Raw genomic sequence first — 27147 nt, forward strand, 5'->3', positions numbered from 1 at the left:
ACATAGGTGTATCTCTGTGCAAAGACTTTTTTCCCCTCACCTAATTAAGAAAAAAAAAGTAATCTTGATGAAAGCAGCTACTCTGATTTATAAGTGAGGAACATAAGGACACAGGTTAATTTAATCAAGCACTAGCCCTCACCAAGAAACCTCAAGATAGGGTTAGTTAGCACCTTTCAAGCACTTCCTTCATCCTAACATCATCTCCCTACTCTTGCCTGGATCAAATGTGGCTACTTTCTTCTACCACCTGTTTTCAGCACTGAGCAGCAGGTTCCACCAGCTGTTAAGGATAAAGATGACAGAATTAGCATCCCAATTCTGTTCCCATTTCACTATGGCCATCAAATTAAGGTTGTACAACTGCCAGAGATCACTCAGGAAAAGCAATGGAGACTGAATAGAAATTTTGTAATAGCTATGGTTAAGTAGAGTGACAGTAGTACTGCTAAGCAACAAGATGCAAATCAAGTACCTGGACACATGTTCATATCCAGGAGAAACTGTAGCCAGGGAAATGCAAGGATAGAATGAAAAGAATTCTGAAAAATGTAGACTGAAGTTGGCACTCTTGTTTAATATTTGTTTAGTATTTCAGGAGAAAGACTGACTTCCACATTTACTACCCTGGGTGTCAGCCTCTCTTCCAGAACCTCTTACAGAAATTTTAGTTGGTTGCACTTTTTTGCCCTACTAGTTTTTTTTATTCATACCCTCCATATCCAAAGCCCCATTGTGGAACCTCTTCAACAACTGCCTTCTGGCAATGGTTAAGCCAGCCATTTACAACTTCCTAAGAAAAACTAGAGAATATTCACCAACGGTAGGATTTATTTCTAAGACCCTGTCCTCTCATTTCTCCAAGAAGAACACCACTCAAAACAGCATTCATCAGCATCTCAGCCTCAGGGAACTGTGCATGCTCAGCTCAGCATTCCCTTCAGTTTCTTATTTTTAAGCCATTTGCCTTTACGTACCTTTCCTTTTTTATTCTCTGCCCTCACAATGTGTTGCCCTCCTCTTTTGGGGTTGGGGAGAAACAAGATGGCATTCAGTTTCTATAAAGCATAAACTGACACCCAAATCCTAATGGGGAAAATAAGACATAAAACAAAACACATCAGTAGAACAGCAGTCTGTCAGATGACCAGATAAAGTACATGGGCAGGACAAGAAAGCAATTAAAACTACCTGAATACCCTCCTGGTCTCCAGCTTTGCATGGCTCTGAGGCTATTCACCTTCTCCATACCACTCACAATTTTGCAGGCTTGTAGTGCACCCATCCTCTCATTCCTCCCTCTGCTGTGATGCTCAAGTTTTCCCTAAACAATTCTAGCACCAGAAGTGCACCAGTTTTGCCACCCCTCCTACTCGAAGCTGCAGTTCCCACCCCCTACAGAAAACAGCTTGATCATGGTAATATTCTGCTCAGAGACCAACTGACCCACCCATCTATACAATCATGTGAGTACTAGTACCAGCAAGAGAGAAGCACAGCAACTCCTTAGACTACACTGCCACTAACAAATCAGTACAGGATGCTCTTGCTCTCCTTGTATCAAGGCTATTTCATATATACAGTCATCTCCATTGGTCTTCCTCCATCTCCGCAGTTATCCTAAACAGAGTACAGCATATCACCCAAAGGAGAGTCCAGAACTGCACAGAGTACTCAAGTTTGGACAAAGCAAGGATTTACACAGTGGCATGGATGGTCTTTTATTCTGCACTTCATTCCTTACCTGATAATTTCTACCATTCTATTTACTTTTTGATTTTTGCTAACGACAACCTGGAACTGACTTTTCAGAGTGTCATCCACAGTGACTCTCAGATGTTTTCTTCCCTGGATGCTGCAGAAAAACATAAAAATACCATTGCTTTCATGTTCCTACTAATACAACGTGCAACAAGAGCAGCTGAAAAATTACGAAAGCTAAGCCTGAAAGATGTTCACTCTGCTATTGAATACACTTCTTATAACAATGCTGGAAAAGAGTAGCTTAGAAGAGGAAGGCAGTACAGCAAACAAACGAACAAATCAGTAAAGCAGTTAACACAAATTATTCACCATCACAAATACAGAAAAGGTAACGTACTTTCTAAAGTGATTAAATATAAATACTTTACTATAGGACAGGGAAGAAGAAAACTTTATTTTAACCCTTTATAAATTGCTTCTCAGTGTCATCAAGACCAATTCTGAGAACAGAAAGAAGGTAAACACTTCCAAGTATCCATCATTTTTTATGGTACAGAGTCAGCACAGGTATAAGCATTTATGGAAGTATTTTAGTTATTTTTCATTTAAGAAACTAAAGCTGTTCCTGACTTCATAGTGTAGGGACACTTGCCAAAGGCTTTTGGAAAACTGTGTAAGGTTTGCTCATTAAGTCTCCTTTATCTATAGTTTTATTACTTCTCTCAGAGAGCTATCAGGTTTCTTAAAAAAAAACTCTAATCTGATCCTGCTGTATCTTCTGTGAACAAACACTAAGCAAACAACACAGGCTTATCACCAAGAGTCAGGTCAAAACCTAGGTAATAACTTTTACGTGTCACGCAAGTGTCAGGAGGGTTTAAATATTTTCTTTGGGCATGGAGAAATCTTGTAAGTAGACACAAGAGGCAAGCAAGGAAAAAGAACTCCCAAGAGGGGCGACAGCTCTGCTGTCACAAAGCTCGAGAAGAACGAGGCCAACGCAGCTCTTATCAATTCGTCTAGTGCTTGCAGGGGTCCAAACTGCTATTTCACTCTGCCAATAACTCCACGCAGTAGCAATGCTCTGTAGCCATCAAGAAAATTTGAACCAAAGTCTAGAAGGCTCTGGAAAGCTTGCGAGGACCAAAAGAACAGGGAACGTCCAGGCGCAGGCAGCATTGCAACGACTGTACGTACAGCACCTCTACAGCTTCAAGGCTTAGCTCGCTTGTTTTCCCACGGAGTCCTCACTCCTCCGCTGCGAGCAATACAGCAACGGCTCCTGATCCTCCAGTCGCAGGAGGGGAGCCGGCAGCAACCGCTCTAACTTACCGCGGAGCGCCGACGGAAGGCACAGCCGCGCGCCGGCCGCAACGCGGCTCGCCCCTCCGCGAAGGGGCCCGTCGCGCTCAGCTACGGGCGGCCGCAACAGCGCGGCCCACCTCTGCGGCCCCCCTAGGCGGCAGGGCCGGCAGCCGCCCCGGCCCCTCGGCCGGGACTCGCCGCGACCTCCCCGGCGCAGCCCAGGCCGCTCCCCCGCCGCCAGGCACGGCCCGGCTCACTCACCCGGGCGGCACAGCGCGCCGCCGCCTGTGGCCACAGCCGCCCGCCGCGTCACGTTGCTTCCGGGCGCGGCGCGGCGCACGTGAGCCCCGGCCCGCGCTCCGCTAAGGAGGGCGGGCGGAGTGCGCCGGCGCCTACGTGGTCGCCCGGCGGGGGGGGGATCCCGCCCGCGGCGTTCCGGCGGGGCGGGGGTGTTCGGGCCCCCCCCGCCGGCGGCGGAAGGAGCGTTCCGGTATCAACCGGGTGCGACCGCGGCGACGCCAGCCTCGCCCACGGCGGCTGTTGCGCAGGCCCGGCTGCGAGCAGAGCCGGGAGGTTGTTTACGTTGTAGCCGAGCTGCTGCTGCGGGCTGGGGGCAGCAGGCGGCGAGGGAGAGCGCCCGCCCGCCGGTCCCCGCCGCCCCCGGCCGGGGCTGCTGCCCGCCCGCTCCCTCCCGGCGCGGCGGCAGATCCCGTTCGGCTGCGAGCGCGTGAGGTTACGTTTCTTCGTTCCACCCGTGAACCGTTTGACTTTGGTTGTTTCTTTGCTGAAGCGAGTCTCTAGGGATTTCTCGTGTATTCGCAGATTTTTCCCGCGACGGCCAGCGTGCGCTCCTCGGGTGCGAGCGCTGCGGACGCGGCCTCTCCTTCCTCCCCGCCCAGCCCCGCCGCAGGGCCTGGCAGCCGCCGTGTCTGCGGGGGGCTCCGGAGGAAGCCGAGGGTGACAGCCAGCCACGCTCGGAACGGAGCAACGCGAACTGCTGGCTCACTGTGACCGGCCGCTGTCGGTGTCGGGAGGACGCGGGCTCTAGCACCAGTGGATGTAAAGCAGTGCTGGAGGGAAATGCGCTTTCCAGGAAAACCTTCGGGTGTGAGGTCCCTCTGACATGAGGCATTAGTGACACAGTGCGTGCTGTGCCACCTGGGTCTCGTACATGACCTTGTAAGGAAGACTGAAAATGTGTTGCAGGAGCATGTTTATATATTCTTGTAATAATTGTTTCTTAAGGTATATGGACATAGAGTGGCATGCTGGAAAAGTAAGTTGAGCCAGATGAAGGCAGCAAGTATTGGGAACACAGTATGTAAGATCCCTCTCCTTTTGCTACAAACCCTACAGTGGTAAACAGTGGCTGAAACTTGGCAAACAAATTTAACAGTGGCTCATGTACTTAGTGCCTGAAGAAAATGGAAGCACACTAAGGAGCTTGTAGAAATTTTTAAGATGTTGTCTTTAGCTTTTTCTTTGCATTTTATGTATATTCTTACCTTATAGAAGGGGAGAATGACCTCAGAATATTTCATTTCAGAAATCCACATTCTCACTGTTTCTCTTTGCTGGGGGGGGTGGTGGAATCTACGATGAAAGCATGAAGTACTCCAAAGTGGTACTCTTTCAGACACCAAGAATGAAAACACTCACTGCTAGTCACTTCCAGCATGACAACAATCTGACAACCCCATAGAGAGATGTTAAGTAAGAGCTGGGTGGGCAGCCTAATTCACGTCGCTACTAACAATGTAGTTTATTAACTTTTTGTAACTCTTTTCCTACTTTGTAATCAAAAATTGCAAGTTTTGCTTGGACAGTGTAAAAATAAGACTACCTCAAAACAGGACACATTGGAAAGATGATTGTAGATAGAATGCTGGCAGCAGAGAAATTATGCAGCATTGTCTCAGCCCTTTGACATAAATACCCCATTCTGTATATCTAACATACGAGTCTGCCTTGTGTGTGACATTGTCATACTGCTGCCTGATACTCAATTGCAACAGAGGCCACTTGAGTTCAGACAGTGGGGAAAAACATAACCTGACAAAGTAGACACTGAAATAAACTGCCATAAGAAACTGCAGACTCTAACCCCATATCCATGTGGTATGGCATGTCTAGAATTGAACGTGCCTTAAGTCAGGCTAGTCCAGGTTATGGACAGAGCTCTTTCCAGGTCCATTTCCTGCAATGAGGAGATGTCAATGAGGAGCCAAATGTGTGCTAGAAAATACAACTGGAGGTTAGGGATATGATGGAGAATAACAATAGTAAGGTGATGCATTCTTACAACACTTCCATGGATTTGCAGCTCATAGAATAAAAATAATCTCTGTATTCACCTAATTGAATTATCTCAATGATGCGGAAAACAGAGATGCCAGAACCTTTTCATTCAAGCCATGTCCTGACACACTTGGCAATGTGATGTCTGTCAAGTTTCTCCAGCTAACCCTTTGTTCAATTCAGTTACTGTCACCTCTAAATTAAATTTCCTGGATTCCACAAATTAGGACCGTGAGAGGACATGTGACATACGCTACAAATGTGTTTCGCTAAAAGCTTTGCAAAGGTATTACAGGCACAGTCGATAAGCCACATCTATCTGAAATCAGAGCTTGTTGCTGTACTGGTACCATCAGCCATATGTAACACTAGAATGCACACGTGTTCAGACTGGCTTTCATGGGCTGCCCCAGAATCAGAAGCAATGGAAGCAGCAGACACTTGCACAGAATTCTTTCCAATAAACCATGCAAACAATCAGAAAGTTAAATATGTGAAGTTATGTCATAATCTGCATGTTTTGGATGGGTCATGGTTTTGTTTTATTCGGGTTACCTCCTTTGATATCTTGACTAATTGCAAATTTTTCAGTTTATTTTTGCAGTCTTCTGTTTTAAGTTTGTAATGAGGAAGAGCGACAAAGTTGCTATACACAGTATATGTACAAAATCAACAAATACATTTTGTTAAAGGTAGGCCAGATTTCTGTGATTTTCTTGCCCATTATTGATTCCACTGGAGTACTTGACATTAGATGGGGCAGATTTTTCCATCATCTGAAGAATTTAAGATAAATAATAAGTCCTTTGCTAAAAAAGTATACTGTCATCCAACAACTTCATGGAATGATTGATCAGGTTTCTTTAGCCTGTGTGATGCAGTGGGGCAGACTAGATAATCAGAAGATCACCTCCAAAACAATAAACTTACATTCTGGTCCCAGAGACTGAGCCCGAGGTAAGGGATTGCAGTAAGCTTCAGTCTCATAATACATCTACAAATTCTTCCTAAAATATTTTTTTTTCTTTAGGACTGTTCACAACTCACTCTGATGTGCCACCTAGAATTTCAGTGGCTATCATTATCAGTCCAGTTCCTATCTGGAGCCACAAGAGAATGTTTCTTATCTAGGAAAAAACATATTTGGGCCTGTTTCTTCAAGAAAAAAAGAAAATCAGGAAGGAAGCTGTCATGACAAACAAATAAAATTCAATTATATTTTAGAGGATGGGACATTTACAATTACTTCGCTTTGTGTAACGCTAATGTAAGCAGTGACTAAAACATGAAAATTTCAATTGAATATTTGAAAAGACAGAAAAATAAGAGTCAAAAACTGTCACAGAGGTATGGTTGTCATGTAACAAGGGCAGGTGAAAGGTGACTGGCAGACATGTCTACTCATAAAATAATAATTCAGGTCACCTGGGAGGACTCCTGTATTTTAGATGTTCAGTTAGTTTAATGTAGAAAAATCAGATGCTTCTCCCAACAGGAAGATGACTGAATGCAGCTCCAAAATCCTTGGATTTGAACCTCTCTCCGTACTCCTACATTTACAAAGCACTCTTGGTTTCTGGGAACATGGAACGGTCATTTTAACATCCTCCTCCTTGTTCCTCATTAATGCAATGTCTCTTGATCCCTCTCTCTCTCAAGAGTTTCACTGCAGTGAGGTTCACAGATGGTGCATACACAGAATAGGGGCATGAGAGGACACAGGACAGAAGCTAGTCATGTGGCTTAATCCATAAACAGAAGGCACACAGGTATCATAGGCACAGTATAAGAACCTGAGGAGAAAAGGCTATGGTCTGGATCATTTTCTGAATGTATCAATTCACTTACTGAACTTTAAGTATAGGCCCCGTCTATGCGACTTTTCAAAAGCAGAGAATACTAGACATTATTAGAATCAACAAAAAATAGCCAGCCAGATCACCTCTATAACTTCTTTCCAAATTCAGTGCCACCTTGAATGGGAAAAAGATGTCAAATGGGAATTTCCAGTGCATTTGGGGCTGGCCTCGTGGAGGTTCTGGCCATTCCGTCATGTCAGTGAAGGTAACGACAGTTGTCAAAGGTACCCTGCTTGTGCTTAGTAGCTGTAACAAGAAGGAAAGCACGAAGAGTTTAGCAAGCTTAATACAAAAGATACATCCCTCCTCAATTTGCTAATGGAGACCCACTGTAGATGACTGGCAAGCAAGATGTCTTCAGGATGGTAGGAGTTCAGTGTTCCAGATATATTTTTTAGTGGAGTAACTCCTCTTCCCCAACATTGATACTTAGCAGGTAACTTGAGGGCACAGGTCTCAGGAAAGATCAGTAGCTACTGCGCATCATATGTTACAGATCTCCAGAATGGAAGCAGTGACTCAAGCTCTGCCCAAGTAAGCCTTCTATTCAGAGGAAAGATGTATCAGCTAGTTGGTAAGAAGAACAGAAGCAAAGCTAGCTTTATTTTTTCTAAGATTAGATATTTTATGTAAGAAAAGACCACCTGGCCCTTTGAACAGGTGATTGCTGCCAGAAATAGACAGGACTGCCAAAAGATTTGATCCTTTCAATAAAATATCAATAAAATAAAGCAGGGACCCAATACAACACCGAATTTACTTCTCACATTTTAGGATATTGTTTCAGAAAGGAGACAGATTGGTAGGCCAGTTGGAAAAGATGGAACAGGGGACTGAACTTCTAAGGCCTCAGTTCCTTTCTGTTTCAACAGAATGCTGTAAGACAACTAATACACTCACTCCTGGAGCTATGTGGAGTTTCATGGCTAGCTTGGGCTGATTTAAGACCATGCTGCTGCCAAAAGAGCAACCTCACTCCCTGCCCTGACTTCCCAGCTCTTCATGCTAACCTCAAGAGAGGGAATCTACTGGCAGCATACCTTCTGTGCTTGCACTGGTTTAAAGCCATCTGTGAAATCACCACCTCATTCACTTCCCAATTTGGAAGATTGCCTTTAGAGCAAAGTTGTGCAGAAAGCATTCAAAAAAGCTCCAAGACAGAATTCATGACTCTTAAGAGAAAAATACTGAGACTCCTGTTGGGGAATTTTTGTGGTATTTGTGCTTAAATATAAAAATGTAATAAACAATGCATTGGCCAGAGTCCTACTGCAACACATGGTTCTACATGGAGTCTGTAAAGATGCTTCATGAGGAGATTCCTTAGGTATGCCTGCACCAGCACCAGTCTGAAGAGCGTCAGCATGGGGCACCTCAGCCCGGCTGCGGGTCCATCCCCCAGCCCAGCTTTGCTGCCCAAAAGTGGCCCCTGAGCATTCCCATCCCAGGATGGCTACAAGACAATGCTGAGGCTGTTTCTTATCACCAAGGGAAACTTCACTCCCTTGCAAGGAGTATGTTTCTGGCATTCCTGCTTCCAGGCAGTTTAACACCTTCTTGCAGCTGGGCCTTGTTGCCCTCTGTGCCAGATCATTCTTCAGTCACAAATTACCACTGCTGAGCAGTTACAGTTAGAATTTCCCCTTCACTCCTGATGGATGTAAGTTCTCCTATCAATGAGTAAACACACAGCAGGCACAATTGTCTTAGTCAACAGGAAGCCTCAAAATTATTCTGGCTTTGTGTCTGGACCTTCAAAATCTGCCTTAAAGTCAGAGAGATCAGTGGGGAAAAAAAACCATACACAACCCCTCCTCAACAGCTGGCAGAAGGCAGCCACAAGCAACTTCCAGCATGCTCCCATATAGCTCTACATCATTTAAGACTGTCTTGTATTTTTGGGAAGTCCAAATACAACTGTGACCAGATATTGTGGATGGGTGTAGAAAATGGGATGTCTTTCCTGGGTTTTGTGTTTTCTGGTCAGTCACTAAGGCAACTGTCCAGTGACACACTGTGGTCTAAAGGAAAAGGTTTTGTCTAAAGAACGCATAGTTCTTGGACAGAGAATCTGTAGGCTAAAACTGGGAAGCGACATAATGTAAAAGAAAAGCAATATACAGCACACATTGGTGATCTCACTGGTATGCTTACAAACGGCTGCAATTCTTAACTGCTGGATATGGTACCGACTGGTACCTTTGCTAAAATGTCTTTACTAACAACCCTAACGTGTGGATTGCCACTGATGAAGTCAGTACTAATTTTAATGGTGTGTTTTTTTCTTGCTGCCAGAAACTTGCTTTCTTCTAACTTGTTTTGCAATATACCTTACAGCTCTAAAGTAACTAGCATCAGTTGCTCAAGCAGATGAAATCTGAATCTCATAGTTCTTGACTGGCTAATCCTTACAGAGGGATATGCACCCTGCACTTTTACTAGGAATGCAAGTCTTCCTCCTCAGACAGGAGTTTTGTTAATGGAGCCATGTAACAGCTCAGATTTAGAAGATACCTTCATGGGGCCGGGGTGTCAGTTTGCCTCAGGGCAACATGTGTTTTACAAGGTGAACAATTTCCTATCATGTGCTTTTCACATATGTTGCAAGAAGGGAAGATGACGAGGTACCATGAGACACATCCAAACAAGTGATGTAAAATCTCATTTAGACTGAATCTGAAGTTCAAAGAGTAGTAACAGATCAGACAGATACCTGCCATGTCATACCTCACTGCCATGAGAATGCCATGGGCAGGTGTCAGCTGCTCCCCCTAAAGCCCTTGCAGAGAAGTGTAAGCCTTGGAATACATGTGCTGCCCAAAGGACTCTGTGATGCCAAGAATCCAGCCTCGCACCGAAATGGGATCCACTGACATACACTTGAAAAAGACTACTCATTCTCCTTTGCAGAGCTGTTAGCTCCACCTTCCTGCTGACATCATAGAATCATAGAATGGTTTGGGTTGGAAGGGACCTTTAAAGGTCATCTAGTCCAACACCCCTACAATGAGCAGGGACATCTTCAACTAGATCAGGTTGCTCAGAGCCCCGTCCCACCTGACCCCGAATGTTTCCATCACGTAATCTTCTCTTAGAAACCTGCTTTCTGGCTTACAACCTTTCTCCCTAATTCTTCAAATCTGCTGCCATCAGCATTAGCCTCTTCCTCAGCTACTTGTTGGTGATTTCAGAACCCCTAGAAGAATAGAAATATCTTCTTGCACAGACTATCAGCATGCTGTGGAGTCTATGAAATATAAATCAACTCAGAATCCATATCAAGACTTTAAGAGACAACTAGATAAACATGTAGTTATTGAATGTTTGTAACGACAACTTTATACCAAGCATAATTAAAAGTTTAAAGTTTGAGTCCTTAAGTGGCAGAAGGTGGTTTGGGTTTGGAAAGAAGGTACCTTTTCCAGTTGTACAACTGATTGAGGACAGTACTGATATGACCATAAAACAACCTTCCTCTGTGAAGCTGTAAATACAAACTCTTGCCATTGCAGCCAGACCACTGCTAAAGGTCAGTAAATCTCAACTCAGTAATATCAAGACCATTTGATTCCTTGGTTCTCATATAACCTGTGAATCCCATTTAATTACCTCTGTGTGTGAGGGAGGGGTTATAAATTCCATACCTTCAGGGGATGACACTGATAAAAGTACCGTGCACCCAGTATTTGAGCTTGTGGGTTGGACAGGAGGCCCACCTTCGACCACAATATCTGTATCTCCAGGGTCACAGGAACCATGCAACAGGAAGTGCAATTCACAGCCTGAAAATAAAATATACCCCAAACATCTTAATATAGTATTTTAAAGGTGAAAAAGGACCGTGATGGTCAAAGTCTAGTATTTTGGATAGCATAGGTCACAGAACCTGAATCAGTCACTTCAGCACTAACCCCATAACTTCTGGTCAGGTCAGCTGCCCATTTTAGAGCTATATCCATCTCACTGTCATCTCATTTCCCAACAGAATTTGTCTCAGCTCTACCACTTGGATTTTGCTTTCTATTAGGCCATCTCCTGACAGATTAATAATTATTAAAATAGAATTTCCCTCCTCCGTAAGTACTTGGATCGCAAACTTCTACCCTTATTAGATAATATATAAATATCCCTAGAAACTGGAAAATCAGAAAGGATGATAATTATAAAAACAGTTAATAGGAAGTAACCAGGTAGTATTATTTCTAGAAGGCCATCAGGAAACTAAGTAATGCAACACCAGATTCAGTATTAAACTCTTTTTGCCCATTTAAATAGCAGAAACAATATCCAAGAGATATTAAATCTGTCAGGGTTGGTTTTTTCTTGTTTAGTAAGTATCCTAATAATATGAACCATAACAAGAATGACTGCTTACAGGCATGAAGACCCTTGAGAGTCAGTGGGTCATCACACAAAGAAAGTAAGCCCAGATAAACAAGCTGGTTCTTTTTTTCTCATGCCCATGCTTCCCCAGGGCAATACAAAGATATGAAAGGAAAAATATTCACAGCTGATGGCTTTTGCATTCATATTACCTGCACACTGCAGTTCTGAATCAGAATGGTCGTCCAGTCTTCTGCCTGGGTTGAATGAGCACTACCAGTTATAGCAAGGTCCTCTGCTCTGTTCATCCCCTGAAAAGCCTTGTATAACTTCTGCTGGATGTAACTACAGTTTCTTTCTTCCAGTATTGGGGATAGGCTGGAAATGAGAAAAATAACAGCTTTGACAAAGTGATTTCCAGGACAGAAAAAAAATGCTATCAACATCCTTCCTTTGTAATGAGTATTTCTTCCACTCTTGTAATGAGTGAACAGAATCATTATGGAAGTATTGGTATTAAATGGATGCAGTTTCCATCCTCTCTGCAATGAGAAGGGAGAAGAAGAACATGGCAGGGTAACGCATGATAAGGAAAACTGACAGCTCTTTAGCCATCTTATCACATCAGTGATCATATACCTGCCCTGTCACCAACAAAAGAATGACCCAAATCATCAAAACAATCGCTTTTTAAGGTTCCATTATAATTCACTCCTCAAATACAAACTCTACGCTTGCCCAAGACATGCTGCCAGACTACAGCCTCAACATGTCCCAGAAGACCTTCACAATGTTCAGATTGTTCTAGAGGTACGCCATCTCTCTGACATTCAAGTCCTCTTAGGAATATATGAAAGATCTGTAGAGACTCATTGAGTGACCTCAGGGAAGGACCTAGGCTCCACAGCAGTGCATGAGAGACTACGGAAAAATGTGCTTAAGTGAGTTCACACCTTCCAAATGCGTCACGAAGGATGACTGCAGAGTGTCTTATTACCTGAGCTTGCAGCCTGTCCTCATATTTCTTCCAAATTGTACTGTGTGTCTGAGGAACTGTGAGCAACTTCCATCACCTTCACTCCGTAAAATGCTCATCTGACAGACTGCATGTCAAGAAGCCAAACAAAAGCATAAACAGACAATATAGGACACCCAACTTGTATGTAACAATCCTCTCACCCCACATTCCTCCTTATCCCTATCACAGGACTAGAATTCAGTTGTGACCAAAAGGCCTGCTGATGGCTGCAACGTAATACCGAGGTATGCCCTCACAGGTAAAGGTAGAATCTCAAAAGTCCAGACAGTAGAATACCAGAAGTCAATAAACCCAGTGATAAATAAAACTTGATAGCAGAAAAAGGATACATGCTGCGTGGCACCACTGTTTGCAATCAACAGTGGTGCTCCAGTGATATAGCCAGGGTTTCCACTTCTAGGCAACGTATGAGAAAGACTCCTGGTCTACAAAGAGGCAAAGGGAAGAAGGAAAGGAAGAGGAAAACATTAGCACCAATGAGATCCATTCACCTCAGAAGATCAAATTCACATTCTCAAAAATGTAAATGTAACCCATTTTTTGAATGACTGAATATTATGCACTACTAAAACCTCCATTATTTGTTTCCAAATCCTCTTTCTTACCTGGCAAGTTCATCTGCAGTCCAGGAGGTAAAAAACTAAACGTCAGTACCCTGAAATGTGGATACTACCAGGACAGTTCTTGAGACAACGAATTCCTGTTGCTCAGCATTTGTCTCTAAGGAAGTGAACATACCAGTCTGGGCAATTCTACAGATAATCTGCAGAACAAACCCTGCCTTGACCCCAATTCTGAGTGGCAGATTCCACTTCTAAATTGTTTTATGGGGAGAGCCTCTGGGGGTAACTTCAGCAAGGTTGCACTGCACTTAGCAACCCCTGAGGTCACCACTTATCCCACTTTACATTGCCTCTATGGAACAGGGTTTATATGAACTTCAACACACATCAGTATTTCCCAGATTTCCAAGCCCCTCAAAGTAACTTTTTTTCCCACTGCATGGGCAAAGTTAAATAAGTACCTGGAATAAATTTAGCAACTTTGCTCACAAACACCAAACACCTCAGATATAGCACCAGCTCCAACCCTTTCCTTCAGAAGGCCATGCTGATGACACTGATCTCATCCTCTCCCCTTCTCCCCCCACCAAAAAAAAAAAACCCAAACAAAATCAAAACAACAGTAAAAAATAGTCAGATAAAAATAATCAGACCTTTCAAACTTGTGATGTGCAAGACTGCATGCTTGCACTGAGCCTGAATTTTTCTACTAACATGGTTTATTTGAGACCAGAGCAGTGTCCTCTCCTTCTTCCACCAGCTGTCTCCCAGGGTTCTGGTACTACCATACCACAGTGACACTGCTCTAATCTTTTCACATCTCATCTGTACAAAACTGGGTCACAAACTACAGACTACAAACTTGGTAGGAGCCCAGGGAAGATGGGGGCACTGACCCAGAAGTGCAAAGTGAAGCGCTGCTGCAGAGAGGATCCTGAGTTCTCAGAGATGTTGCTCACTTTGAAGCGGACAGAAACACTCTGAATCCCATGTGTGCCACTGAATTCTATCTCATAGATCACCTGAAAGTCCAATTCAGAGAAGAATCAAAGGCAGAGTCAGGTAATAGGGCAATGACTTTAAGCTAGTGTTGAGCTGCCCAAAGGAAAGAAGATTCAGATACCTCTGAAACAACATTGTTACATGTGTTGTCTTTCATGTGGGGAGCTCCAGGTGGTGCGACTGCAGTGACCTTTACCTGGAGACAGTAAGCATATTAACAATTAGCAATTGTTTAAAAGGAGTGTGCCTTTCTTACTCTTTTCCACTGCTTTTCCATCCAAGTCAGATTTACCTTCCTGCTGTAGCTGTGATCTGTGGACACATCACCCTGCTCCAGAGGCCCCATTTTTTTTTCTAAGAAAACAAGCTACCTCCCTGGCTCCAGACCTATCTATGCCCATTCATTTAAAAGTACACCTTTCCTTATAGCCCTGGGGTTTTTTTTCTATAATGTCACACTTTTGTCCAAAAAAAAATCTTGTTTCAGACACAGAACATTCCCATTCTCCCAAGTTCCCAACCCATAGGCATTACTATGAATGCCTAAGATTCCAGGTATGTTTTATTTCAGAAGCAGAAATTATTTTCACTGGCAATAGAGACTGACCTTCATGGACTGCACAATGTTGTCATTAATTGGGACCTGGGGAAAACAAACAAATCAACATACAACACCAAAAAACCAACTGATTTTCTGGGTTTGCAAGTGCCTAAAGTTATGAAACCATCACTAAAGAGAGCCTACATATTATATTGACAAAAATTACTTTGTTTATTCCTGATGTGTAAAACTTGCCATCAATTCATGATCTAGCAATCACACACATAATCCACAGAAAGCATTTTTAGAACACTGGAAGACAAATTTTGTTCTTGGCCCTGCTCATGACCTGCAGAATGCAGATACTTTAAAATATCAGCATCTTTGATCCATTCCTGTAGCTCTCACTTCTGGAATCAAGTAATTAATTCAGCTTCCATTTAAGGAAAAATTAAATTTTGACCACAGTGACAAAGAAAGCCCTGAAAACATGAGTTAAATTTGATCAATAGAAGACACTCTACTACAGTTATGTAAGATTTAGATTTCCAACATAAGGGTAAATTGAGTCATTAGCCTTAACAAGGTGCTAATATTTGCACTGCCATTTTGTCTTGGAACGCCAGAGAAACTCTATAAGGTGAGAGGAGATATTTTCATGTTAACATTCAGTAAGACCAGCATGATGAACCCAGAACAATAAATCGGTTATTTTGAAATTATGGTCAGGATAAATAATGGAGAAATTGATATGGAGTTCAATCTATGAATGTAAACAAAGCTAATATTGATAACTGGCCTTCAGTATGATTTTAGAGATAACATATTGTGTAAAACAAATCCTCATTCTTTACTAAGAACATGCATTGCTTGGTTGATCAAGTTGATGTAACAGATAGAAATACTTTGATAAACAGCCTGTTTAAAATGCGAGACAGTTCTGGTTAAACCATTAAAACTATGAAGTACCTGTTAAATGCATTAAGAATTTGCTAATAACTGAAGTTTATTGGAAAGTGGTTTGAATTGAGGGATTATCACAATCATGACATTTTTAACAGGATTTCCAGCAAGAAGGCCTTCACAATCGGGAGATGAGGGATTACATACCAGATGACCTTTAGTCTTCCAGTTAGCTGCAGTTGCAATGGAAGGCAATGGAAAGTCAAGCAAATAAGTTGTTGAGTAAAAGGAAGAAATATGACATGCACCTTTAGCACAGTGAAGTCACGGTAGTAGGAGGCAGCATCTAAGGCAGGGTCAGTAATGCAGCTCTTGCTCAAGTTGGCAAAAATCCGAGTACAGCTTGTGCTTTTACTGTCCAGGAAGCCTGAGTTAAGACATGACAACAGATAAAAGAGAAGCAAACCACCCTAAGAAGTTCTTCCCCCTTTACTAACCAGCAGGATTTCCATCAACACAAAGTCCACTGGCTCCCATTTTTACTGGCTGTCTAAGCGTGCTCAGTACAGATGATGAATCAAAGTAGATTAGGATTGGATCACCAGCCTGAAAAGACAATTTGGAGAAATCACAAAGCGACTGTGGAATACTAAGGCCAAGCGCAAGGTGATGACATCATCAGGGAATAGAGACAAATTTACACCTCTCCTTAGTGTACACCCAGTTTTCTCTAAAGGATTGTCCGAACTTTTAATTATAAGAAAACTAATCAGAAACTTTTTACACAATAAGGAATGAAAATAACTGAGAGATAATATGGATTATGGGTAGAAAAATAAGAATCTTTCAATCTGTTTTCATTAGATCTCATTACAGACAGCTTTAATAAAAGTGTATCTTTCAACTCACCCGGTAAAAGGCAGAGAATGATGGCTGGACTTGTGACAGTGCTAAGAAAGAGTGTCTGCCATACTTCTCTAAGAACTTACAAAAATCAGATTCTTTGATATCCTGTGGCTGTTGGAAATAGTTCAGCTTTGCTGAAGGTTGAAAAGAGAAAAAAAAAATCTGCCAATAACAAATTACTAGAAAAGACAGATCTAAGAAAAAGTAAATATCGTGCCAATATTTTTAAAAGGAACACCTTCAGTAATTATAAGGTAGATAGCGCTTTATATTAATTAATCCATAGTAACACTGCTAGCAGGCTAATATGAGCTATGAACAGGATATCATTAGTACTAGTTTGTACTGTTTCATGGGAAAAAGGTGTTAATACACAAATGTGATTTTCGAAAAAGCATGAAAACTGCGTAAGACAACTATCTTAATGTGCTCTAATTTCTGTAAGATGCTCAAATTAGACACACATGACATTTTAATGACAAAACACTACCAATACGCAAGTTCACTAAAAGCAACATTAAATGGATTCAAAATACTTAAGGTTGGTAAAACTCAAAATAAGTATGACTAGAGAATAGGCATCCTAAAAAACCCACAGGCTCTCTATTGGTATCCCACAGTGATGCCCTCCTGACCCAGTGGTATTCAGTATGGTTACAATGTTATAATAAATTATTACTGCTAAAACACTATGTCATAAAATGGCAAATTATTAAGGACATACTATGTCAAATCATCCTAATGGACTTGTTCAAGCAATAAACTTTTTAATACATCCAAATAAAACGTCTTACAAGGTTCAAGGACTACAGATCATACCGACAACAGGAGTGAGTGGCAGTATCCTCGATTACAGTAATACAGAATTTAGGTAGTCTAGTAGGTTTGGGGGGAGAAAAAAAAAACCAAAACCAAAACCAAACGAATTTAAGCTCTCAATGTAATTCTGCTGTTCGAGGGCAGAGCAGATCCTCAGATGTACAGAGGAGCAAGCAGAAATAAAAGCTTTTTTATATCTGAACACAGCATTAGTCAAGCAGTCAACTAAATCTTTTAAGGAGATAAAGGCCAAAGGAGTATTAAGCTCCTACAAGGTTCACAAAAATAGGTGCACAGAGCAGCTTTCTTATTATTCACTTGAGGGTATAATCACTAGACTGAAAAAGAAAACATTAGTAGTTGTGCTACTCACAACCATTTCTTTTCTTTGGAATGTAGTTCTTTATGTACTCTTCTATTATCAAAGCTGAATACTTGCTATCGCAGATTAACAATATTACATAATGCAAAATGTACCTAAAAACTGGAAGAAAAGGCCTTCTGCAGCAAAGCTTAAGATATCCAAACTGCTTAAGTTTTCAAAGAAAAGACATATATAATTTGTTCATAGTGCAGTTTGTTCAAGAAAGCACACTAGCTACTAAAGGCTATTTAATCTGGTAGAAAAATGCAAAAAAGAATTTCAGACAATTTAATTTGTCTGAAACCAGACAAACTTTAAAACAAAACAAAACAGGAGTCAGGCTCGTGGATAATGATTCTTGTAACTTTAAAATGCACTCATATTAGTTCCTCCACTGATTTAGAAGCAGAAGTAGCAGCAATATTCTCCTAACAACAACTTTTTCTTTAGCCTTTGCAGGTATCTTGAGGAGCTACCATGTGAAACAAGAATGCTTTTAAAAGTACTTTAAGTATTTTGAAAATAGACAGTATTTCCAATTGTCCCTGAGAACTGATCTCTTCCTCTTAATGAATTGTCAGTTGGATCAGCAAGACTGCCTGACTCAGTCAGCTATGTGATCATTAGACAAAAGGAACTGTTAGGGATGTGGTCACCTAATGTAGTCACGCTGCTCCGTTTAGTATCAATACAGTCCAAAATCAGTTTTAGACATATGTGAAACTCCACCCTTAGCACAAGACAGTACTGGGAAAAAAGGAAGAAAGGGCCACAGAGGGCACAAAAGAAAGAGAATATTGGGTGTGATGAGCTGCCGAGAAGATTGGGTGTGATGAGCTATCGAGGTTAGAGGCATACCAGAGTTTTGAACAGCTATCAGATGGAGAACAACAGTATAAAAAAATAGAAAAATAAATCAATTGAAGGATGACAATCATCAGACAAATAGGCAAGAAAGATGACTGGGTGAAGCAAAGGATGTTTTACACTTCAGGAAAGACAGCTGAAATAGAGTATTGCAGTCAAGAAAGAATGAGAGCAGTCACGGAAAGAGCCATTAGTGACAAGCAGAGGAAGAAAAAAACCTGCATCTTTTAGAAGTATCATAAAGAATTATTAGTAAAACTTGAACACTACCCTGGTAGCTGCTAGCAATAGTTTCAACGGGGTGAAGTCAACTTGTGCATCACAATCTCTTTGTTACTGGCCACGATAATTCATTAGGTTCAAAGCCTGTTCCCACTTGCCCCTTTCCAGGAGGCCCTCTGGAGCAGGCTTGATTATATTTCTAGCAGTGGTAGCTCATGTCACCATTCATCCTGGAAAGGCTTCTTTCACAATCAGTTGATGAGAACATACAAGTTTCTATATTTCCTTGGGGAAGGCCAAAGGGGAGAAGGCTGTTTCTACCAGAAAACTTTATCATCCTTCAGGTGATCCCAAATAAAGTCTTTCCCAGATGTTCTTCCAACAACAAGCACAGAAAAGGCAGGGGCCATGTGAGCAGTGAATCCTGTTGTTCCCAGGTGTGCTACACCCAACGTACACATGCCATCAAATGTCTAGGGCTTGTTCAGTAGGCCTAATCATGTTGACAGATACAGGGCCCAAATATTAAATGGCCAGAAAAATCTGGTGCTATCAGTCTGGACACAGACAATCCTTCCTTTGCATGAGATCAGCAATTCAGAATCCTTCTAAACCTATTTTTATAATAAATACTATGGGTAGTGTGGGAAAAGGATAAAATTTAGTTAGTTTCAAGTTACAGGCTGGAATATCCAGGAGCCTGATGGCACTTTCAGCTGTGGTTAAACCCTCATCAAAATTCATGTTTACTCTGAGACCTACTGAAAATTGGAATGGGTGAAGTTCTAGCACTACCACCTATCATATTATGTACTATGAGGCTCTCATTGTTTCTTTGCTCTTCCCTGCATGCAAAACATTCAGGCAACATCTGTGAAGAGATGAAAGCAGGACTAGATAATAGGAAGCTAAGCCTGTTTTGACTAGTTGTTGGACCAGATAACCTCCTGAGCCTGAAGTAGATGGGACTGTGGGACAAAACTCCCAGGCAAAAGACTCAAATCAGAAAATGGTAAGTGTTCACATGTGAGACCCTAGTGAATTGCAATGAAAGCCAGGGAGCTGGACGTCAAATCAGTCAAATGAAGTACAATGTGGAAAGAAGAAAGAGAAAAAAAGTGTTAATGGCATAGTCTATGATTACCAGAGAAAAATCATTGCCAGCAGAGAAGTATGAAAATAAGCACATGAAATAAAGAATCCAAAACATGATAAGAAATCACTTTCTGAAACGGAGAATAGTGGTATATTTCAAACATCAACCCTTATTTGCTGCTCTAAGTGTAGCAAACTAAGGCAGGCATCTGAGATAGAGAAGCAATTGATGAAGGCTGATTTGTGTTTAGCCAGAGACCCTACCCTTAAACTGAGTGCAATGATCTTTTATTTTGTTTGTCTTTGGTGATCGGACCCTGATTCACTATGGTCTCTCTGGAACTACAAGAGCCCAAATATTCGGTAACAATTATAACACGTAAGTTTAAAAAAAGATTCCGTAAGCAGAGGCAACCTAAGAATTAAATGTGTGGAAAGAAAGGTTACTTACCATCATCCAGCTGCACACAGAATAGCAGATCATGTCCACCAGGGACAGCAACGGTATCAGTAGGATAAGGGGTGTTACTTCTGAACACGAGCGATTTTTCCACACACACTTGATTCACAGACCTGCAAAGACAAGTCCCCCAACCCCCAGCAAACTGTTAAAGAGGCTATTCTTGCATAATTTCATATTCTACATTACTACATACCAGCAACAGAACACAGCATTACTTTTCATCAGCTTACACGAATTATTGTACAATTTGCATTGATAATCAATTACAGAAAGCCTCTCTGGTCATTGTAGTAACTCTGCGGATACTCTCTATTTGTATATTTAGCAATCGTTCTGAAATTCCCTGGAACAAGAAGTGGTAAAGAAATTCAGTGTCTGTGTGTTACAGCTCCTCGCAACTGCAGTCTGGAAAACCAGGGTTCACCCACGTCATACTCTCCAAATAGCTGAAGCCGCCCTCCTCATGGACAGCATCTCGCTGCCTGTAACTGCTTTACTGTCTCCCAATTGTATATTAAAGTCCTTTTTCCCTAAGATAAGACTTCCTGGCTCCCGCCACCGGTAGCCTCATCACAGGGGAACCACGCCCTGCTTTACCTAGGCCACGAAAGCGCGGGCCACAGCCTTTCCAAGCCGTCTGCTCAGAAGTAAGCCATCCCCCGTGCCCGAGAGGCCTGGCAAACACGGCAGCCAAACTAGCGGGGCTGAACTGCCGTTCCCGCCGGCTGCCCCGTCCCCCCGGGCGGCGCCGGCAGTGGAGGAAGCCCGTCCCCTGCCCACCTGCTGCCGCCCGAGAGGCGGGACGAGCCGGCGGCCCCAGGGTCGCGCAGGCCGGGGAAGCCGCCGGCGGGGGGGCGGCGGCGCGCGGCGCGGGCTGCCCGCGGGACGCGGCGGCGGAGCGGCGGGGCGGGGCGACCGCGACGGGGCCCGCCGGCGGCGGCGGCCCGGGCGCCGGCCGGGACGGCGGGAGCTCGGCGCAAGGCCGCCTCCTCGCTTCGAGGAGCAGCCCGACGCGCGGCGCCCGCGGCGAGCTCGGCGGCGGCGGCTCCAGGCGGGTTGCCGGGGCTCCAGGCGGCCAGCCGCGCCAGCAGCAGGGCCAGCAGCAGCCCCCGGGCCCCGCACATGGCGTGGCTCGCCGCTAAGAGACGCCGCCCACCGCCCCTCCGGCCGAGCGCCGGAGCGAGATGCATGCGCGGCCAGCGCCCGCCTCCGGGGTGGGGGGGTCGGGCGGGATGCCGGCCGGGCCGGGCAGGGCAGGGCCCGCCTTTTGCCGCTCGCTGCTCGTTCCGCGCGGCGCTTCGCGGCTGCCGGCGGAAGGGCTGGAGGTCGCCCGAGGCGCCTGCTGGGAAGCCGGGGAGGTCTCTGCTGTGGGGACCCTGCGGGGAGGATCGTGAGCGGCGGCGGCGGCGGCGTCGTCGCCGGGGGGGCGGCGGGGCCCCCTGCGGGACGGGGGCCTTCCCGCCGGGCAGCTGGCTTTCTCTCTCTTAGCTGGGACGGACGTGGCCCCAGGTACTAGTTGTCAGCGGCGGCAGCAGCAAGCCCCGGAGATCTATTTCTCCTTTTTCGCTACAGAAAGGTTGACGATGAAATAAGCTCACGATCCGATTGTACCTGTCAGTATTAATGTTGCCGTCGGTCCCGCTGGGTTGAGGGTTTCCCCCGCAAAGTCCTGTGATCGGTCTCCGGTGTGCAAAGCCGCGAACAAGCCCTTTCCCGTAGCTGCAGCGAGGGTGCTGCGTTTCGGAGCTGGGGGAGGGAGCAGGACGGTTTGTGCTGAACTTTCTGTTCTGGGGCCTTCGTAGTCCGCTGTCCTGCAGCGTGTCTCCCAAGGGATGGCAGGATGACTCCTGCTTCGGGGTTCCTGGCGGCTCTGGGTACTCCATCCGTCTCCACAGGCACTGTACTGGGAGGGGAGCGTGTGCTTTTTCTTAGCATACTAGCTTACAGTGGTATGGCACGGCGCTGCCTCTCGGCAAACTCGTCCCGGCAAAGGAGGTAGAGAAGCAACAATGTGAAGAGGTGTATATTATGAAGTAGACAAGTAAAGGTACAGCCCTGTAATGCTAACCACGTGCACGTACATCTTCGAAAGTTAAATGGCATGTGTATTTAATGTTCTAAAGATGATGTTTCATAGCAAGCCCTGGTACGTTATTTCTCTGGTAGAATTAAATATTCTGCTATAGCTATACAGTGCTTAATTTGTTGGGTTTTGCTTTTCTGAAGTAGCATGTTTAAAAGAGTTAATTTCAGATAACTGTAGATACTATATGTTGAAAGATACTAGAAATTATCAAAAGTTAATGTATTCATATTGTGGCATAATGATTGCCTTGGAGCAGTTGTGTGTAACATTCAACATGAGATATCCTATTCTGCTATCATTTACATTATACAAATTGAGTAAGTCACTAAGTAATCTCTTTTTTTACATTATGTTACAGTGCATCATTTGGTCTGCAGAGCTGCCTACAGAGAAACACAGTATTTCAGCAATTCTAGGCTTTTTATTACAAGCATTTCCATATGGTGGTTCAGATGGGAGAAGATTCTTAATTTCAACATCATGCAAATTCTTCTCAAACAAATGCCAGAGCTTAGTTAAAACCACACACAGCTAATTCCTGGCAGAGTTTGGCTTGTAAAGTTACATTTTTTAATTTAAAATATTTTTTGGAGGTACTTTTTGTGATGTTCTTTTCCATGCAATATTTAGTTAAAGTCTGAAATTCACTGGCACAATATAATATAGATAACAGAAACCTGCATGCGTTCAAAGAATCAAATAAGGCAAATTCATGACAGAAAGCATGTCAAAGATTATTAAAAACACAGGTACTGTAACAGGGCTAGATGCTCAAGGTTGCTGGTCATGAGCTGTTGGAATCTTAGGGGATTCCTTACTGAGGAAATACTGCAATACCCTGTTCTAAACTCTTCTTTAGCCTTCTGCTGTTCATCTCTGTCAAAGGAAAGCTAACTGGCGAGACCTTTGATCTGATCTAGTTACATTCTTAGGCTGCTCAGTAAGTACTAGATTTTCAGCAGAAGCAGAGACAGAGAAGAGATACGTTAAGCCATTATTTTTTGGCAAGAAGTAATGACAGCACAGACAACAGATGCATTGTGTCATCGGATACTTCTTTATCGTCTGCTGTCTCCTACTCCCCCTCAAATACTTACTTCTACTTCTCAGTAGATTTACTGTTCCAGTGATTTGATTGTGAGTGCTTTCTAGGAACATTTAAATCCAAATAGGTTGATTGAATTAAGAATGGAAATTAATTTCACACAAGTTATCTGTTCATGATCAATTTCTAAACAAAAAGGATAAGATGCATAGTGTCTATAGATAACACTTCCAGTTTGTCTGAATCTCTTTGCTGCCTAGAAATTTTGTTTCTCCCCTTTGTTGCTCTTCTTTATGTGCATTCCTGGCTTTATGTTAGTATGCAGCTTGGGGATAAATGGAATGTGTATGTCTAGTCTCCTCAGAGTCATACATGAATTCCAGGGTACATCATGAGATGGGACAGCATCTGCAGTACAGATGGTGCAGTTGGCCTTAAGCTCCCCTGAGATACTTAGCATAGAGCAAAAGGAAAGGAGCAATAGATGAGAAAATGATACAGAAAACCATTTTTGTTCTCTCTTACATGTTAAAAAAAACAGACTACAGAAAAGCCCTTTGAGAAGGATAAGCTCATAACACATGAAGATGTTTGAATCTGCAAACCAGAGCACAAAAGAGTCAGGAGGTAATTATAATTAAAAAACTAGTGCATATGGAGCAAACCAATGGTTCATTTGAGGTCTGTACTATTTCCCATTCTCATTAGACTCACCTTGCCTGTAGAAGGACTGGAATCAGGCACATTATCCAGTACCTCATCTATTCAAGGAAACTGAAAGAATTCCTATAAAAGGCAACTGGAGTGTGAAGTAACCTTCTTGATGCACTTTTTTTTTGACCATTTACAGATGTTCTATTTTTTAAGTTTTAATTATGCTGGTTAATATAACTACTGTAATCTCTTTATTTGTACAAATAGAGGCAACTATAGTGCCAGTAAAGGGTACACCAAGACCCTTTAGCAAAAGCTATCAGCAATTAGCCAAACAGCAAACCAGGAATACTTTGTTTCTATCTGTAAGTTGTCGGGAGGTCATAACTGCTGTTGGGTAACGACTGGGAGGATGAATACTTATTTCTTAATTTCCAGATTGGAGTACCACAGTCATTCTATATTGGGTTACAATTTAAGAAAAGTCAGAAAGCTTAGCTAAGTAAAATGTGACCATTCCCCAGCTCTACACTTCTTTCTTTTTTTTTTTTTTTCATCAATTCTTTGATTTAATTCCTTTCGGTTAATTTCCAAATTAATTCCAATGGGTGATTTTAACTTGGTCTTTTTTGTTTGTTTGTTTAGTGTCTGCATTTTCCTGGTCATTTTACTATGACATAATTAGTAGATTTTTATATTCTCTTTTATATCACAAACCATGTGACCAGTTTTCATTATGTAGCTGTCAGTAATTTTTAATTACATTTGGGGATATGGTGCCATTTTGGCTATTATCTACATTTCAGGAGTGCTTCTTCCAGAGTCAATATGTGCAGAGTGTCCACATCTTGATTTTTATATCGGGAGACACTAGTCCTACCTCTGTCTGGGATTCTGCCAAAGAACATCAAGAAGAAGTGGCTGGACTGTAGCTGAGTCATGCATTAAGAGGTACGAAGTTTGGGTACAAACATTGTAAGCATATCATGGTAAGTCACAGTAAGCCATTGCCATAACTACCTAACATAATTACACAAGACCAATATATTGCTTTCTGCTTTGGAAATTGCCACAGGTTTGCTATAGGGTTTTCTTGCCCACCTGAAGTTTTCAGATGAGTTTTATTTCTGCTTGTTAGCATTCATACAAGCAAGACAGCTACTTAATTTCAGTGGACTGTGTGGAGAGGAGTAGGTAGGAGAACAGATAGACAATAGGTGGGAGTCTACTGCTGAATTCTTTACAGGTCCTTATATATTTGTAATGTTTCCAATGCTTCATAAACTGAAGGATTTTCTACAGTTCTGAAATGTAGAGTATGTGTGACTTGCTGAGTAGCTGGGCCTGCAGCATAAGAATTTGTTGCACTTACCATTTGTATTGTTTGTCACCCTTATGGCCTCTCCTAATTCTCATCTTTCATTCAGCTGAGGATGACCGCAGGGAATGTCTTTGGAAACTCATCAGCAATGCCGCACTTCAGAATGTGTTCTGCCCATCAAGATTGGAACACCCTACCAGTACAGAATTTCAATTTAGCTCAAAGTACAAAGGGCTTAGGTTTAAAATTGAATTTATATATGTAAGCCTTTTTAATGTCTTCATGACTATGGTGATTTACCTCATAGAATCTGCCATGACTAAGCAGTTGGGGGGAAATCGTGAAGGCCTAAGTGCTCCATTTGGTATGCCTTGATGTCAGTGCGGTCAGGGAGCTTCCAGGTTTTTTTGACCGTATCTCTTTTCTGGACTGTTGTTCTCTGAAGGTCTATTTTTTTAAATTATAAAATTGTGCCTGGCGATATACAGTGAAATGAGTCTTAAAAGATTCGTTCACACCCTAGCCTACGGATTCTCTGCATTGGCAGATACAATCCAAACGTCCTTTGGCATTTTGTTCTGCTTGAGCCCAAAGCTTCAGTGGCTGGTAGCGTATGCTTTATTTCAAGACGTTTGTGTTAGAAGCTCTCAAGACAGGGACAAAAATGACTGGTGATAGCATTTCTTAGCAATACGTTTATCTACAGGAAGCTATCAATCATTGCCTTTGTTAACTCGTGTTAACCTGACTGCAAAGTGATTTTATACTGTGTGTGCTTAGTAATGGAAGCATGCATTACATGCTTGAATGCGGTGATTTTTAGGGGGAGTAAGAGATCTGTGCCGTGGCATAGGCCGCAGCAGTAACACCAATAAAAGCTAGCAGCAGTCTTTCCCGGAGGAAGATGTTTTTACCTTTTTTCGGCAACAGACTTCGGTGCAGACCGTTCGTAACGGCTGTTGCCGTGGCTGTTCCCCGGCAGGGCAGAAACAGGCCTGCTGCGGGTGCTCCGGCCCCTCCTCCTGCGGCAGCCTTTGCTCTCCTGCCCTGCGCCGTGACTGGCGGCACCCCTGCCCCGGGCCCATCGGCAGTGCTCCCGGGCGGCGGGCAGCGGGCGCGGACCCGGCCGGGGTTCGTCGGTCCCTCGAGTGAGGCCGGGGGCGGGGCGGCGGGCGCGCGTGTTGCGGGCCGCTGCTAGGATACGCGCGGCGGCAGGAGAGCCCGGAGGGGCAACGGCAGCCCAGGGAGGTGGGGCGGCCGCGGGAGCCTCTCCGGGCGGGCACCTTCGGCGGCCGGTTCTCTCGGCTGCTCGGGGAGGCCTTCGGACGGTCTCGTCAGAAAAGGCTTCCCCGGGGCCTCGAGCTCGGTTCGCAGAGCTGCCCCGCGTCTCGGAGTGAAGCTTGGAGCGGGGCGCGGCGGGAGGGGGCCGCGCCGCGCCGGGCTCGGCCGAGACGGCATGGACCTGGCCGTCAGGGAGCGGCTGCTGGCGGCGGAGAGCCGCCGAGGTAAGAGGATGTCGGGCGGTTGCGAGATTTTGCCCCTCTGTAAAAATAAGTGAAATAAAAATCGCCCTTTAAACACGAAAACTGCTTGATCGTCATCAGTTTTGTTTCTAAATATATAGAAAACGTGCTCTTCCTCTCAGTGCTTTAAACCTGCTTCTTAGCCATGAAAAGAAGTAACTGCTGTAGCGTTCTTAATTTAATCTAGTTTCCTTCCAGTCAAGTTTACTTCACAGAACAGCTTTAAGGATCTAATCTCGAATTTC

The 27147-nt window shown here is 43.6% G+C and overlaps 3 protein-coding genes across 13 annotated transcripts in view; 1 reads left to right on the forward strand and 2 right to left on the reverse strand.

The window, feature by feature from the left end:
• The window catches only part of ALDH18A1 (aldehyde dehydrogenase 18 family member A1), a 41318-nt gene extending 38028 nt beyond the window's left edge, over positions 1–3290 (reverse strand). For 2 of the 8 annotated variants that reach the window (XM_030030606.2, XM_030030599.2), the window contains exon 1: positions 978–3241. The gene's annotated coding sequence lies outside the window, so the exon portion shown is untranslated. Of the gene's footprint in view, positions 1–977; positions 3242–3270 lie in introns of those variants that run through there. The other 6 variants (XM_030030604.2, XM_041127340.1, XM_030030601.2 and 3 more) reach the window with 6 other exon arrangements.
• Positions 3291–5880: 2590 nt separating this feature from the next.
• Positions 5881–25489, reverse strand: TCTN3 (tectonic family member 3). 3 transcript variants are annotated; one of them, XM_030030612.2, is made up of 13 exons: positions 25431–25489; positions 20262–20383; positions 16447–16577; positions 16035–16143; positions 15846–15964; positions 14701–14736; positions 14215–14289; positions 13988–14113; positions 12858–12953; positions 12487–12584; positions 11702–11867; positions 10811–10948; positions 5881–7412 (listed from the first exon to the last, which is right to left on the reverse strand). In XM_030030612.2, the coding sequence occupies exons 1-13, from the start codon at positions 25472–25474 to the stop codon at positions 7191–7193; spliced, it is 1482 nt and encodes a 493-aa protein (XP_029886472.1). In that variant the 5' UTR covers positions 25475–25489; the 3' UTR covers positions 5881–7190. The 3 variants fall into 3 exon arrangements, with proteins under 3 accessions (XP_029886472.1, XP_040983276.1, XP_029886471.1); XM_041127342.1 differs by lacking the exon at positions 25431–25489 and adding an exon at positions 21885–22157; XM_030030611.2 differs by lacking the exon at positions 25431–25489 and adding an exon at positions 21054–21579.
• The window catches only part of CFAP46 (cilia and flagella associated protein 46), a 101714-nt gene continuing 96718 nt past the window's right edge, over positions 22152–27147 (forward strand). For both annotated transcript variants that reach the window (XM_030030593.2, XM_030030592.2), the window contains exons 1-2: positions 22152–22320; positions 24865–26884. In XM_030030593.2, coding sequence (XP_029886453.1) covers positions 26836–26884 — 49 coding nt within the window. In that variant the 5' untranslated portion in view covers positions 22152–22320; positions 24865–26835. The remainder of the gene's footprint in view (positions 22321–24864; positions 26885–27147) is intronic.

The sequence above is a fragment of the Aquila chrysaetos genome, chromosome 11 (assembly GCF_900496995.4).
Source record: "Aquila chrysaetos chrysaetos chromosome 11, bAquChr1.4, whole genome shotgun sequence".
NCBI lineage: Eukaryota > Metazoa > Chordata > Aves > Accipitriformes > Accipitridae > Aquila > Aquila chrysaetos.